The 17,831-nt window shown below is 35.3% G+C and overlaps 1 protein-coding gene across 1 annotated transcript; it reads left to right on the top strand.

Annotated features, from left to right (window-relative positions):
* The first annotated feature begins 5,471 nt into the window (after nt 1–5,471).
* pou2af3 (POU class 2 homeobox associating factor 3) lies at nt 5,472–7,926 on the top strand. The gene is made up of 5 exons (XM_087796057.1): nt 5,472–5,490; nt 5,565–5,683; nt 5,793–5,844; nt 6,381–6,673; nt 7,384–7,926. Exons 1-5 carry the CDS (start codon nt 5,472–5,474, stop codon nt 7,732–7,734), a joined length of 834 nt encoding a protein of 277 aa, XP_087652183.1. The 3' UTR covers nt 7,735–7,926.
* The last annotated feature ends 9,905 nt before the right edge of the window (nt 7,927–17,831 follow it).

Here is a 17,831-nt window from a genome sequence, read left to right on the forward strand (position 1 = left end):
ATATTATATACTTGGTCTAGATGTCCTGCAGAGGAGATAAGGAACTCCACCCACATGGCTTTCATTTAGAAACACAGATGAGCAACCTAATTTAATCAAACGTGTTTATTTTTTACGTTGACATGTAAAATATTGAATGTTAAATTTGATTAAATGATGAATAAAATAACTCAGTTTCACATTGTGACATAGGTAAGAAAATTGCTCATCTGCCATCAGCCTCAGTAAAATGAGAGAGAAATTAATTATTTATGTTAAGTATTACAGGATAGGATTAAGAGTGCACAATAAGAAAAACAATTAATTGTGACGTAATGTATACAATGCATTACAAACCTTCAAGTGACTAATAGGAATTCCAAATGAAACTTTTTTTCAAATTTAAAAAGAAACTGATTTGATTACCCATTTAAAAAAATATATGTTTCAGCAAATTAACGGGCACAGTGAAAGCCTGAACACATTCCTTTCAACAATTTCAATTCCTGAAACAATTTCCCGAAGAAGACCTCCTGAGGGATCAATAAAGTTTTACCTTACCTTACCTTGAGGTGATGTTCAAGTGAATCATCAGACCAGAACTAAGCGATAGATAGACCTTAGAAAAGGTATTTTTCTCAAGTAATGTAGTTGATTATATTAGCGATATTCCTTATGTTTAGCCCCTTGTGGATACCAGTAAACGTTTAAATTGTAAGTATTTTTCAGCTCAGCTGTAGTATGTACATTAAAATGATGAAATAAGACTGATGTTTTAATCTGCAATTTAGATGAGATTTGAGCACATCAAGTTTTAGAATTGAATATGTCTTCATTTGTCATTGTTCATTCCTTCATTCATTTTCTATGCCCCTTATGGGGATTGCAAGTTTCTTGCAAGTTTCTTTGGAGGAGAGGCCTGGCGAAACACTAGACTGGACGCCAGTATGACGCAGGGTACACAAAGTCAGAAAACCATTCACACTCACTCATACCCGTACGACAATTAAACTCTGTATGCTTATGGACTGTGGGAGGAAATTGGAGTGCCTGGAGTAAACCCACGCAACAGGGGGAGAACATACAAACTCTATAACACACAAACACATACACACATTTTTAAATAAAGTTGTGTTTTTTTAAAGTGATGCGCATTTGTAAAAATTGTCAATTAAAATTTGAGAAAAGTGCAATGTGAACAGTGATCAAGTTTGTCTGGTTGCCATTTGAAAAAGCGGTAAAAAAGGAGGCCACTCTGCATGCGTGTGACTATTCCCGAGGCCAGTTCAAATGTGTGAGTGATTCCTGCACGAAAATAGCTTTTAAAATGTAGATGATGACCATAGTTAGGACTGACTCAGGCTCTTGCCTGAACCAGCCCTTTTATTATGCTGCTATATGCTTAGATTGTTGGAGGAAGAGTTGTTAAACACCAAGCTCCCTATATGTTTCCTTTCTTGCATTATGTTCATCACCTTTGCAGTATGAACCGACACTTTTCTGCTGCCTCCTTTTAACCCTTGCATTATCTGAGGGTCAAGGTGACCCGAAGACTTGAATACAAACCTTGACCCAAACAATGGATACCACAAACACATTTGTTTGCGGGCCTTCGGGTCACCTTGACCCTGATATAACATAAGGGTTAACTCTGCCCTCTTCACTCACTTAATCCACCCTCTTGCCCTTCTCTATCCCTCTCTTTCCCCTCCACCCCCACCCTCCCAGCTGATCACAGCAGGAGGCCGTCAACACTGACTCTTGTTCAGCTCAAGGTTCTGCCTTCTGAGGTTTGGAGAAACCTCACAACTGCCACACTGTAATTCACTCATTGTTGATTTGTTGGGACATAAGACAGCCTCTACAAGTCCATATCGCCACTTCAAAGCACTTCAATATTTTTATGTTAACCTTTTATAAAAAACTTAAATTAATCCAAATCATGTTTATTGACTGGAATGCAAAAACCATTGAAACCCATTTTACAAGTCACACACAAAAAAACCATACTTCAGAACGACAGCAATTCAACAGCACAACAATGATGACAATAAATAATATAATGAAACATTGCCTTTATTTACATTGCTTTGCAAAAAGTCTAATTGGATAGTAACAGTAACGCCATTTTTTAATATTTCTTTTTTAATCAGGCTACACAATCATCTTTGTAAAAAAAAGGTCATGAAGTTATTTATAATCGAAATTACATTTAGGATACATATATGTATGTAGGGCCTGTACAAATTAGTCTCTTTTATAACAAGGACGGCTTCAGTAAATATTCCTTTTCTTGCACGGAATTTTTACCAAATAATTGCTGGTTCTTTTTTTGACCGCTAGAGTGCAATGTTGCAGCATCGCCAGGACATAGGACGGCAATAATTGGAAGTGCGAAAGGACAAATAATGGAGAGTCCACAGAGCCGCTTTGTTTGAAATACGTTATTCAACGTTGATTCCATTGAAAGCACTTAAAAAAAACTGCACAATTGTGTTAAAAACAAATTAAATTAAATTGTTTTATTTGAACAACGCATGGGGGTTTCGAGGTAAACTACTGATAGTAAATGGTAAAGAGTCCAGGTTGCTTACCGGTTTATGTTTTTACAAAAGTATTGTTATAAATTAAGTTACAACTAAAGCTATAAAGTATAACTGATTTAGAAGAAAATAAAGAAGGAACAAAAAAAATACTATTATAATCCGACTTCACTCATCACTAAAAATGATAAGGATATGATTTTACTACTACTGATTACCGACTCAAGTAATACTCACACTATACTGCCTCTCATGAATACATTATTATGTATTAAGTCTATTATTTTTCTATGTATCCTTTTTATCACTTCTATAAACTTATAGTCACGTAAATATAACTTGAACTTTCTGCTAGTTTTTCAGGTGAATTTGCACATTCCCTAAATGCGGATTTACTTCGTCTAGAATAACCTCAGAAAAATAAACATATATTTTAGTCAACATTGTGTATATAACCCCCCCCCCCCCCACACACACACACTGTAGCCCAAGCAATGTGACTTTTACTTTTAATTGGTGTTAATGCAATCTAAAATAATTATTAGTTGCGTTTTGACTATTTCAGCATGTTCGCAAAATTAGATTAATTCAATATTCAATATTAAAAAAAGATATATGTGTTTGCTCAGTAAGTTTTAAATAATGAGCCATGACTTTCTTATATATATTTAAAGCATGATCCCAGATGTCTGTGACCCAGGAGCCTTTAGCAGGTGACAGCGCACTGCATCACTTACTGGAGGCCTGCGGTGCCAAAGATGGCCACAGTCATTTGCCACGCCCACTTATCTCCCATTTTCATTCTCTTTTTCCCGAAATAAAGCTTATTAATATGTTTGGAACAAATCTACACATGCAGGATGCTCCCCAGAAACGTGTGGCACCGTCTTTTGGTCAAATGCAGTGTTTGGATTGCGCACAATATAGTCAGCGCCCACGTATCTAGTCAGGGGGTGTGCAGTTGAGACTCTGCAAAAGGAGGATAAAATTAATAAAAGTATGATTTCTTTTCGGTCAAAATGTGAAATGATAATATATTATATTAAAGTGGTGGTTGTACAATGACCGTGTGTGGTCAATTTTGCTTAAAAATCGATATAACTCTGTTGCCTCTGAATATTCAAATTGAAAGTAACGCGCAATCAAATCATTGTCAAATCATTGAGTTCTAGGGGTTTTAAATAGTAGGCATGCAGGGAGAAAATCTCAAACTTATATGTCTCGAGCTATATTACAATATTGTTGTATGCTCTGATGCCAGTGTGAGACTTTTATGTCGGTGTTTTTGGATATTTTTGTACAAATTTCGTTCTTGGTCATTCTGCCCAGGCAGAAAAGGACGTTGTGGAGCCACAGGTCTTCTCAAGGGAGCCTCTCTTCATCTTTGCCATCATGTCTGGTGAGTTTCATCCTGGAATTTCATCTGGATCTTAAATTTTGGAGCGTTTAACCCTGTTAGAAAAAAGAAGGACAAAATAAAAGAGATTATATAATATGTTGATGCATGGTTATGCGACATTAAAATCCACAACAAATCTCCGAACGAGATCAGTTTCTCCTTCAAATTCTATTTTCAACACAAAATATAACCGACAGACACGTTAACCATCTGCTTTAAAAAATATATTCAACGTTTATTTTGGGGGATATGAAAGGTCGGTTTGCCAATGGTTGTGATTTTAATATTATTTTATGTTATTCTACACACCATGTCCATGTGAACAATCGTTATCAATCTACCTAGTTTGTGATCGTGGCTATTTCAACAATTTGATCAAATCTTGAATAAATTACTCGAGTAAATTCACAGCAGCGAATGTGACCGAGCTGCTCCAGCGTAACCGTCAGTGATTGGGTTGTCTGCTCTTTCATTTTGGCCCACTATCCGTTACATTTAGGACAAATCATCAAGTAGCGTTTAGGAGTATGAATATTTATCAGATGATGTTTCGCAGCAGAGCCGTCTTCACTTATCAAATCGCCTTATTTCCAAATAGGGCTCGCCAATCCCGAGTGCTTTAAAGTACGCCTTTAGGCTTGAATTATGCGAATCTACGTGAGGCGTTTCATTCACGAGAGTTTAAAAACCGAGCTTCTTCGAATCATATATGTTGATATTCGTGGGCTTGATCAAACGTGGCCTTGGTTCCAGTACATTTATTACCTAAATCGAGAGTTGATGCGTCAAAACTATGAGCTCGTTATAAAAGCCTGAATGGCGACAACGAGCAGACCAGCAAAAAATACTACAGTTTCACAGAAGTATTTAAACGATCGATGGCGTCCAGTATAAAAACGATCGCCTGTTCATCACTTTGAAGCTAAACGAAATAAACTTTTCACAGCGATTACAATCTACGCAGTGTTTTCTGTCGTCGATCCACTAAGATATCTCTTGTTGTTTTGGTCTCTTGTGCCTTTTACGCACCGATCTCGAGATATTTTCCAACGCAGTCAACCGATCGATCAAACAACTGTTGTCTTGATTTAAATGTACGATCTAGTATCCGTGGGCAAGATAGAAATACTTACAGAGGAGCATTCTGTTAACATCTCTTCCTGAGACGTGGATTTGGGCACGGCGCGCACAGGCTGCTATAGTGACTGGCGGCTTGAATGGAAGCTCAGAGGGGACAAAATGGATTTCTTCAAGGTCCGAGGTCTGGATTATCCAGACCCCAGGACCCGCAAATATAATACACGCTGGTACTGGTGTTATCAATTGGCAGAAAACAACATATGATTGACATATTATTGGTCGTTTTTTACATTCCTAAAATGCATCTTCGGCATGTTTAATAAGGCAGACAAACATGTTGGGGACACGAAAGTGTAAATGAATTATAATAAATGCTCGGGGTCACACACAAGTCATCACTATATAATGCCCAATATAAAAACAAAATCCAAACTTTTCTAAAATAACGTGGGACAAAGTTTGTAGCAGGGATGAGTGGGTGTGGGGCTGGTTGGCATTTTCGGGGTGGGGGGTTGTGATCGCCCGCTTTGTCTCACTACATGTTTCGGTAAAGTGACCATGAGATGTTTGCTGTTGTCTTCATGCAGATAAGCCTCGAGTGTACCAAGGAGTCCGGGTAAAGGTCACTGTCAGGGAGCTGCTTCAAAAACACAGAGCCCGGAAGGCGAACAAAGTAAAAACGGTATTTTCCCCGCAACCCCCAGCCCTCTTCACTCACCCCCCAACCACTCCCAAAATGTTCTCTAAATCATGACACTGACAAATCTAACCGCCGTGTTCCCAATGGACAGATACCACAGGCTTGCGCGGACATCAAGGATCTTTACGCACCGACTTTTCAAAGTAAGTTCAGCCACAAGATCCTTCAACGCAATGCACGTCAAACGTCTCCGAACGAAATATCAAACCATTAACACACCAAAAATAAGAATGCACCGTTCCAAACCCTTGCGAAAAATAAAAAAATAATAAAATGATTACAGTTCGCTTGGAAATTCAACAAAATGCGCAACTCATTTTCCAGACCTAACTAAGCCAGAAAAACAAAAAATCTTCCCGGTCTGTGAGTAACATAGTAGTCACGTCCTCATTTATAAACACACAACCTTCATTCAAATGTGCTCGCTGATGTTTTCATGACATCACACAGGTAACTTTTAGCCAGTTTTACATGTCACCCTGCTCTGTTATTATATAAGTACCCTGAGCCTTATTTGGACAGACACGTGACAGACAATTTGGATTTATGTTTAAACGATATTTAAAGGCGCGGATTGATATAGAAACATCTTTTGATGACCCTTAGTTGATGTATTATTATTTAACCACGTTTTAGTTTTTTTTTTAATTTTTTTTTCTCTCTTTTTGTATTACTTTAGGTAACTATGTGGACCCTACAACAAAAGACTGTTGCGCAGAACTTTTCCAGTTCCGCGACACCCAGTTTCCAGCTGCTGCCAGCTCATGCAGCATCCAGCTGCAGGAGAGCGCCTTTTCTGCACCCCAGCAGCAGATGCACCAGCAGCAGCAACAATTTGGCCTATTTCCTTCTAACCATTACGACAACATCAACAACGACAGCTCCTGCTACAACAGCTCGATGCACCCTTCTCCTGCTTTTCTTGCACCATTGGGCCAAGGATCCGATGTGGACCACTATGAACAGGGAATGGTAGGTTTTACCCACATTTAACTAATTAGTTATCATTAAAATCGACTTTAATTTTACGGTAAATAATAAATATGTGTTATTACAGTACTATCAGAGCAACATATATTTAATAGTCTACAATTAAAAAAAATAATAATTCATGAGTTGAATTAGATTTTATGTTTGATCAAGGCATATTTATAGAAATCGATTCAACAATTAACAGGGTTGAAAAAGTGTTTTTGGAATTAATCAATAAAAAAAGCTTAACTATGCTTATGTTGATTTGCAAAATAGAATAACATAGTTTTGAATTATTTCTGTAGCTTTTAGCTTCAGATTCCCATTGATCATCCAGTTAAGGTCAAATTTAAAAAAATCTAATTGTCAAGGAATAAATATAACAATAATACCATAGAAAGCTCATTTACATGTTTAAACTACCCCTGGAAAAAAAGTGAAATGTGACAGAATATTCTGTTTGTCACTTTTTTATTAGGGCCACCTGGCTCAGGCAACAGTGGTCAGACAAAAACTACCCTGTTGTGTATTTTAAACTATGTAAAAAGAAGGTTAATGTTGCTTTAAGTCAATAATTCCACCAACCTGATTTTATACTTGGAGTCTTCCAATATGATGAATATTGTTCTCCTTGGATTTTTTAAACAGAAATGAGGCAGTAAACCCTGACCAGCCAAATATTATTTTAAGCTATAATATCTTTGTTCCAGGGTCCATGTTCCTCACCTGAGTTGCTGAAGCTATGCAGCCCCGTGGATCAGAACAGCTACTCCCCGCAGGACTCCTTCTCCTCCTCCTCTTCTTCCTGCTACGACTCTCCCACCAGGATGGAGTCCAGCTTCAGCAACTTCACCTCTGAGCAACTCCACTTCCAGAACTGTACCCCCCACCACTGTTATTGCCTATCCCACTACTGGCCAGGTCAGCAGGAGAATTACGCTGCCCCAGAATATTCGACCTATTATGCTCCAATAGATTATTCGTATGCCTGCACCGTAGAAGAGAACTACCTGAAGAATAATTTTACCCAGAACACTGAAATGTGTTATAATGTGTTATGAATGCTTTGTACTCTTTTGTCAATTCTACTATGTGCAAGTATGGTTTCATTTAAGTTTGAGTTGGAACTGTGGAAAAAGACTGAATGTTGAAGAAATGGGAATTTTAACTTTTTTTTACAATGAGCCTTTTTTGTCCTACAATAGATTTATTTTCATACATACAGTATATGTTTAATAAAAAAAAGAACAGTTGTTGTTTTCTTTATATGTTAAAATGTTGTCACAAAAATAAAATTAAAATGACAAACACACTATAGTTATACACCACAAGATTGTAAATTGTAAAAAAAAAAAAATGATGGAAAAAACTTCATTTCCCCAATAGTGCTGATAAAGTACAGCAAAGTCCACATATGAGTGGTTGAACACGCGCAACATTCCTTCATGAGGTTCTTCTCAAAACTGAAAGAAACAATGATCTATTAGATTAATATTCTTTTTTAAATAAAGAACAAAATAGAACATTCTGGAGTAAAGGAAAATGTATAAGGCTAGTACACTTTACATTAGAAATGAAATAACTTATTAATAACAATAACACAGTCTGTTTTAAAAAAACAGGAACCTGGTTTTTGCACCGCTGAATATAACGATCTGTACAATAAAATGAAGAACGTTTTATTACGCAGAAAGTTAACATGCATTCCTTTTTTAAGTGCAGTGTCAGTGAGAGCTGCCTGTCACTGGTGTGATGTCCCAAAAAGTTTAATTCATGGCTCCTTGTTGAAGTTAATGGACAGAAACTAGATGTTTTTTATTTACCTTCTTAACAAGTCTTTAATAATAATGTAAATGTAAATGACATAAATAACATAGTGGGGCAGTGCATACCTTACTTATACCAAAATCTAAGGTTGAAATATATATTAGGGGCTTTTACTATGAATACAAAATCGAGTATACTTTCAAAATATTCTCAAATACAGTCAAATTGTGTCAAAAGGGATTATTTGTTTATTTTTTTCGTATAATCTATTAAGACTCTCAGTATAGATCATATATTTTACGACCCCTGCTTATATGTTGAATATATTGGTGGAAGAATAATTAAAACAAAATAATAATAAATCATAATTAATATATTTATGCAAGATCTATGTCTATATCTAAAAAAGGATTAAATGTTAAAGAGAAATATATTTTATTGAGACATTTGGACGTGACTTTCAATAGCTGTAAAGTCAGACAAACAAGATTGTAAAGAAAATAAATTTAGAAGTACTAAATTTGTTACTGTTAGAAATATTTCTACAGAAAGCTTTGTATTTATTCACCCTAACCATAAAATCATGGCATAATTATAGCTGACTGCGTTTGGCTAGCCTGCACTGTACTGACAGTACAGATATGTTCTTGTTGTTTTCTCACATTTTTATAACACGAAGAAGACTCTCAAATGACACATGGCTGCACCAGTATGTTAAAGCTATTTAAAAAGTTTGTTTTAAGCTAGCTAGAGATAGTTGTGACAGCAGGCAGAAATAGATCACACCTGTAACAAAAAGGTGTTGGACTAACTGAAGGCAAACCTTCCAACACTCTCGTCAAATAAAAAATAAGAAAGTAAGCAGATTTGTCTGGACCTATGAATAACAGAGGTCCAACAGGCAAGTAGAACAGCCAACTAAGAATATATTTTTGTTCCCTACATGTATCGCAATGTCCTGCTTCTAAAGAAAATAAACTGAATTAAAGCCAACAGATCCATGCATTTCAAAAAGAAAGAAAACTACTAAATAAAAATAATACTTTTCCTTGATATAGTAGTGTTTTATAAGTAATGTATCGTATGAAATCAAACCAAAACAAGAAAAGCTCTCACTTTTGTTGTACCCTTACGCTGCTTTTTTAAATTGGGTAGCGTTTTGTGATAAAGATCGTCTTCAGAAACGAACAAACCATTTTAAACATCCTCAGATGTACAAGAACAAGGGTACAGATTTTTTTTGCAACTGCAAGCTACTCAAAGAGCACAGAACTCAAGTCTTCTTCTGAAATAAATGTATAAAAACTATTATGGTTTATATTCCTCTAGTATAATAATATTATAATTGATCCTCCAATAATTGCTAATGGGGAAACAAGGAAGTCAACACAAAATAAAAACAACCCGGGCTACTCCTTTGGTGTCGGGCACTAAGTTGGTGACCCCTGTTCTAGGACATCACTCAGAAGATTTGTTGAACCTCTAAGCCACATTAAGGTTAAGACAAATTTCTCAATTCTTACCTATGAGAAAATGTTTCTTATAGGGGCAAGATCATTTTTTAAATCTTTTACGATGAAGCTGTTTTTTCCACTAAAAAAATATGTTTTTTTTTTTTTTTTCATTTTGTTCTGCACATTCAAGTGATTGAAACATGTTGACATCATTTTGTCAGATGTATTTGAGTTTCTCCAATTTTCAAATTACCTATCTTTAGCCACCATTTTTACTTTAACCATTTTTTAAGGCTTTTTTGGCTAAACAATGTTTTACAATTACAGAGGGTGCATTAAATATAATCATACTTAGCTTCTATAGAGTTTGTTGTATGTTTATAGCAGTGTTCCCAGAAGCAATAGAAGTGTTCAATACCTTAATACAAATCCAAAGAACAAACATGATCGTCATTCAAAATTGAAGGTGCCCCACCATTCCCAAAGGTAAACACAGGCTTGTCAAATAACTGTCAATAAAACATTTAACCCGTGCTGCTGTTATGAGATCTGGCTAGGTAAAGCCTAAAGACAGATCAGCAGCAAGAAGTCCTCTGAAAGGAGTTTGTTGTCTATAAAATGCTGCACTAAAACAAAAAACACAAAAATTAATAATCATATCAACAGAGGCATAAATAAAACTTGCACATGGAAAATTACAAAAATCCCAACAATGTTGGTTTTGTAGTTGAGGTTCTATTGAGTTCTGTGAATAAAACCCATTAGTAGCTATTCAGGCCCTTTGTCACGTAAGTAGCTCACAGAAGAAAAACTTTGAAGACCACCAGTTTATTTTGTGTTGCATTGTCAGACTCTTTGGCGGGTTTGCTTAGTTAAAATTATGCTCCAATAATTTTCAATTTCCCTTCCAAATGTTCCTTTTCGCTCATTTCCAGCATGGCTTATTGGAATGTTTTTATGCTGAAATTTATCATTCTAGTGAAGCGGATAATGTGGAGGAGTTTAAGAGGAGAAACTGTGACAACAGTGTTTAAGACGCACATGAATAATTCGATATAAAGAAGCAGAGAAGCTAGAAGAGGTAAAAAGTACATTTAAGTGACAGCTTCTTACTTCTTCATCTTTCCACCTTAAAAATGTAATATTTGAAATCGCAGTTCAGCTGTATTACATAATACAATAACCATTCTATTCAATGTAATTTACCCAAATTCAGATGTACATTTAGCACATTTGCCATGTACATTTATTCTGTTCTATACATTCCTGCATTTACAGTGCACTTTGTCATTTGGCATTGAACTTGTTTTTAATGTCCCTTATATATTTTCTTTCCGTTTTTATTAGAGATGTATTCAGAGAACAGCAAATACAGAATTTTATTGCTATTGTAACTTGTGCCGATCTCATTTCGGGTATGTCTAGTGTGGAAGTAAAGACATCTGACATTTTACGCTATATAGTCCACATCAATCTTTCTTCTCTCTTGAATTCATGTGTTTCCTCAATTAATAGCTTTGACATTTCAACTCACAAAGAAAGCCTTATACTTGTACTGCGATTGGTAGAACTTGTTGCAGACCACAAATGCAATATAAAACCAAAAATAAATGATCTCCTTCAGCCAAGCAAGAGCCCCTGCTGGAGTCCTTGGCTGCAAGGCAGAGAACCCCTGTAGTGGCAGACAAAGTTGTGTGGGCTCAGACACATCAGTGAAAGGGGTCTGGAATGTGGGGTCACTATCAGACACCAGCTTATTTAGGAGCTGATCAAAATACAACCAACTAAAACATCTGTGTCGTACTGTAAACAAGAATGGCTTGCCCTCTTACTGAAACCGGGTCTGTCATTTGCCTCCAGGGCTTCTGCAGCCATATTGTTGGTCAACAGGACAGTGTGTCATCAGAGTTATTTGTTGACATGATTTATCCCTGAGCTATCTGATAAGGCTCTAATTGTCTGTGATGGGAAAGCGGTAACTTAGTAACCCACAAACGTCTGCTTCTTTCTATCCATTGATCTTGACACCTTCTGTCTCAGAGCAGCAGACAACCAACACATGCCACAAGACGACAAATCTATTTCTAATTTGATCATTAACTGCCCTTTGATGCCACAAAGTTTAAGATGGCTAGTTTATTTTACATTTGAGCCTCACTACAATGTTCAGCTTTTATTGTAATTGTGCAAACTTACAAGTTTATTGGGAAAACAAGCTTTCATCTTAAGTCATCAGGGTCGAACATTTACTACATTGACATCAAATGTCAATTTAAATTAAAGTGAATAACTAATTCTAATCTAATTAAGAAGTAGAATTGATTATTGTTGTTTTTTTCACATAAAAATAATTACATCTATCTGGCATTAGAAGACATTTTCAGCTAAAATCTAAATCTTAAAAAAACATAACAAACATTAAGTAAGTAAGTAAGTAAGTAAAAGTTATTTTTAAATCGCCTTTATAGACCAGGGTCACAAAGCGCTTAAAAAATCAAAAGCAATACAAAGTTAAAAATAGATACAGATTTATAACTCTAAAAGGCACCATAGAAAAAAGGTATGCACAAATAAAAAGGTCTTAAGATGTTTCTTGAAGAGAAAGAAGACGCAGAGAGAGAGGAAGATCGTTCCAAAGCTCTCTGGTCTGGAAGCGTGTGCTCAGAACCATCAGCAGATTCTAATCCACAGACCTAAGAGCCTGAGCTGGGGTGTAAGGCTGGATCAGATCACTGATGTAAGGTTGAGCCTGACCATGAATAGTTCTTAAAGTAAGAACCAGGATTTTTAACTTGAGTTTTAACGATCGGGGAAATGTGAGTTTTTCTACTAGAGCAGGTCAGAATTCTCGCTGCAGAACTGTTACAATAGTTCAAAATAGAAGACACAAATGCATGGATGTTAGAAAGGAAGTTTAGAGATTTTTCTCAGTTGAAGGAAGCCTTATTCCTCTGACAGTACTTTTCTCCCCTAGTAAGATTAAGTAGTAAAAAACTCCATGGTTAATGAAAACATACTTCATACAACAATATTAATTGGGGAAAAGTTCCCTCCCTGGCGCAATAGATTTAAAAACAGTTTATTTCCCAGAGCCATTGTCACTTTGAGTTCACAGATGGACTGATGTACAAACTGCTAAATTAATTCATTTTATCTATTTAACTTATACTGCTGGAATCCTCATTGCATTTTTTATATTGTGTTTTACTGTATTGCATGTTTGCACTAACATGGTATAATTTTGTTATATTGTGTATAATGATAAATAAATGCATTCTATTCTTTTTAAAATTGTGGGATTTCTTTTGTTAAATATGATCAGCATTCTTTCCTGAATTTTTTACTATTTCAAGTGTACTTTAGATATAATCATACTTAGCTTTTAGGCTTCTGCATTATTTTGGTTTCCTGCGTATTGAATTGGTTCTCTGAGTAGTATTAGCAGCTTTTTGGAAGCTTCTTCCATTTATCGAAACTATATTAGCAATAGATTGGAGTAGATTTATAGCAGTTTTTTCAGAAAAACAAAATAAAACAACAACTGGTATAAATTCAGCATGCCTGGCCGAATATAGAAAGCCTCACATTGTAGTTAAATAACCTACAATTCATGTGATTGTCTCTATTTTAGAGTATATGTAAGTAAGTTCTGTGTCTAGCTACAGACAACACTTCAGACAGTTCAGTGAAAGGGGTCTGGAATGTGGGGCCAATATCAGACACCAGATGATTTTTAAAGCTGATAAAAATACACCCAAATAAAACCTCTGTGTTGTATTGTAAACAAGAATGTCTTGCCCTCTCACTGAAACCTGGTCTGTAATTTGCCTCCAGGGCATCTGCAGCCATATTGTTGGTCAACAGGACAGTGTGTCATCAGAGTTATTTGTTTACATGATTTATCCCTGAGCTATATGATAAGGCTCTAATTGTCTGTGATGGGCAAGCTGAAGATTAGTAACCCACAACGTCTTCTTCGTTTCATCTTGACACCTTGCGTCTCAGAGCAGCAGACAACCAACAGTCAATTTTTATTTACTAATAATATTTGAAACATTGACCTAAAATGTTCTGCCAGCCAGGAAAACCCTTGAACTAAACTGGTTTGGCCTTAAAACTTGCTTATTAATGTGCAAATTATTGTTTAGTTAATTGATTATTACCATTTTAGCCTATAGCAGAAAATAATATTTTGCATAAAACTTAAATTGTTAGAAACTCTGTATGAAAATAATGGGATATTATATCCTTAACAGTATGTTCTGTTCAAATCGAACACTAAATCAGTGAAATACCAGTTAGAAAATAATTTAAATGTAATGTGTGCTGTAGTGCTTAAATGAGTTGTTTCACTCATTACTTCACGCTTTGGTTTCAACCCACACACAAACACAATGCAAATAACTAAATCACTATGAAATCTGTGAAAGTATACTGTATATTGAAACACAATTCAAAAATCCTCTAAAGATACTCTTTATTTGATACAGTATATTTTTTTTCATGAATGACAGGTTAGACTTTGTTTGGCTGAAAGGACAGAACATCAAGTTTACTTAATCGAGTCTACAGATGCCCGGTGCCTTTGATTGGTAGCTGTAATATTCCGACCTGATTTTATTCATATGCAGTGCTGTGCCATATAGCACAGTATGTGTTTTGTTTACTCAAGCTCTTAAATCATTTGAAAATGTGCAAGCAAAGGTCATGGTGATAAAGGAGTTTTCATTTAAAAAAAATAAGGGTCAAAGTTTTCTCTGTCTGCTTGTGATCGTGATGCACATGTGTGTACGCGTGTTTGGCATCTGTACTGCAGCAGTTTGCTGGAAATTCCCTCGGAAAGACTTTGTGGAACCTGATTGCCGACACACCCACACCTGCAGTTGTTTCAACATGCCGACAAATACAACACTTTTAACTTATCACCATTCCTCTCACAGTATTTTTCTCCCCCAGTAAAACCTTTTATTCATTGACAGAGAACAACTTCTAACTAAGCAAGGTTGTGTCACTCAGTTCCTGCCATGCAACATTGGATTTGAACACTAGATCAGAGCAAAATCTTTCCATGAAAAAAAAGCATTTTAATATTCAGGTTGAATATTCCTGTATTCTTTACTGTGACTATCAACTGAATAAACTGATGATTATTTGTAATTTAATCATCTTCTATTTGTATTTTCTTAATTTTCTTAACATTGTACATATAACTCATAGTTTAAAAAATGTTCATTCCCATCTGGTCCCTACTCTACATTTTATGCAATCGTAAAATTCAAATCATGCACACATTTTCTTTATAAAATGTTCAGTTTATCAAACAATTGTCAACATATCAAATTTGAAATGATTATGCAAGTGGTGGTTGTGGGATGCGTTGTCTTTTGTCTTATATAATTTGGAGTGTGTTAAGAGAGACAATTTACTAAATTTGGTCCATTTTCATTTTCACAGGAGTATTTTCATAATCAATTATAACATTATAACTAATCACATAATGAAAATCACGAAAATTATAATATTGCATGATTATAATAGAACATTGTATGACTGTGAATGATTGTAACCCACAAATTGTGTATGATTTGATGTGCATATAAAGGATAGATTAACCCAAACTGATGTAATCTGACAAGATAAGATTTAAATAAATAACTGGTGTATGACAGACCCATTGTAAGGGCAGATGCATGTGTGGGGCTGGCTTCTATCTGATGCATGACAATTTCCCAGCCTCGGAGACATCAAGTCTCCTTTCATACAGTACATGCCATGTCACACCACAAGACTCACTAGGAGTTGAGCAATATCCTGATCAAGGTCTTAGAGAAAATCCCTTAGGAGAACCTTCATCTACTCTTCAAGAGAATGCCCAGATGTTGTAGGAATTAAATACAGATGGGTGGAAGAGAGGCAACAAATTGTATTGAGAATTGAAGATTGTTTTGACAGAAGTTGGATCAGCTGGTGATTGATTTTACACTTTTAAGTATTGAGTATGATTCTGAATGACCTTAATGGGGCAATAATGTTGAGTTAGATTGAGTATTTCTTTGAACATTTTCATCTCAAATATTTAATTAATTGAATCTATAATACCTATAAGGACCTCTGTGCTCAAGATTTTAAACCCATTTGCGGCCCCATAAGGGTTACATTATACAGAAGGCATCTTACTGAGCTTTATGTTTTATCCGTCTGTGTTAAAAACTGACTAAAATTTTAACATGGTATCTATTTTTATTGACTCATTTTGAAAACATGTATAGTTCTGTGAGTATTGTCTTTCTTTAATCTTTATTAAATATGCACAGCACAGTAATGGTGTTAATAATGCTGCCTGTGTATTTTCATTGTCGGACTCATCAATAGAAATTACTGCATGTTCTTCTGTGTAAACAAAAGTTAATCAATATGGTTTTTTTCTATATACTACAATTATTTTGTTTATCTGAATGCACACTTGAACGAATAATAAAACCTCATTGCTGTTTTTTCTACTGTTATTTGACATATTGTAGAGCTGTCAGCAACAAGTTTGATTTTAACTTTTGCATTGAAATGACAAGTACAGACAATAGTGTTCCATTTTTTATCTGAATTTCTTCTCCAGCTATGAAATGTTAAGAGGATTAATTTGAACACCGAGCTTCCATGCAATGTGTTTACATTTATATTCTGAAATGGCTGAACATGGCTGAAATGCTTCTTTAAATTGAAGCAGCATGATTCAGCCTTGAGAAAAGTCCTATAATGACCATATTACCATACTCCTAATTACTTTTAAATATTTCAGTTTGGTACATATTCATGTCAAACTTTTAATGACTTCGTAAAAGAATAACTAAGCATTTTTTTTTAATATGGCACAGGTTTTTAGTTTAGAAAAAAAAAATTAATTGAAGGTTTATCGTCTAGGTCTAATGTTATCTTAGACTTCAAAATTGTGTTGAACAGTATCGTCAGAGAGTACACTCCTTACTCTACAATTGCACCTATCAGTCCTCAGTGCTTCTTTCAGCTCTCACCCTTGAAAACTCATTACCACCTCTGTCCTTGATCAATCTCAATTCCTGCAAATCATGTCATATTATCTTTCTCATGCCTTCCTATAATGAATGCATATGTATCTCCTTTCTGCTATTAGGTACCTCATACAGCTCACTGTTGTTTTAAAATGGTCAAAAATATATTAATTTTTTTTAAACCAAAAATCACTGTCCTAAGAGATTATTGTTTGTAGCAAATATGTCTAGTCATTAACTGCAAAATGAAACTGACAACTTTTGAAAAAGCTGAGCCTTGAAGAATACCAGCAATCATTAATGTAACCACAATTACAAAATATATTATAGTTGTTACAAGAGATAAAGCATCTGCAGCCGAGGTAGTATAAGAAATGTTATTTCCCAGATAGGTTGTTAAGGTGGTTGGTGTACCTGTCCTCTCTATGTGCTGCTCAGGACAACATGTTGTCACATGTCACAATTTTTGATGCCATTACAGACACTATAAGGTCAAGTTAACCACTTAATCGTGAGTGGCAGACTCCATCAGTAAAACTGAAGTAAAATACATTTTTGGATTGCAGAAGTACTGCAAGGAAGGGCAATTCTAGGAATGAATGACATGTTACCACCTTTGAAAGCAATCAGTGTGTCCCTGAGTTGCTGTAACTGCCTGAGGAGGTATAAACGTAACATGAAACTAGTCAACAGAGAACCAACTGTCCTTTTATTTAATCCACAGGGAGGGAATGTACTCAAATATTTTCAGTACTTTTATTTAGAAAACGTGTATGAAAATATCTAAATAAGTAGTTAAATAATGTACATGGCTATCTATATTTATTCAATTGGATAAAATATAATAACATTGAGCATTCTGTAATAGAACGGGAAAAAAAAGAAAATCAAGAGTCTATTACTGTATATTCA

This window comes from Callionymus lyra, chromosome 7 (genome assembly GCF_982586985.1).
Source record: "Callionymus lyra chromosome 7, fCalLyr1.hap1.1, whole genome shotgun sequence".
Lineage (NCBI taxonomy): Eukaryota > Metazoa > Chordata > Actinopteri > Syngnathiformes > Callionymidae > Callionymus > Callionymus lyra.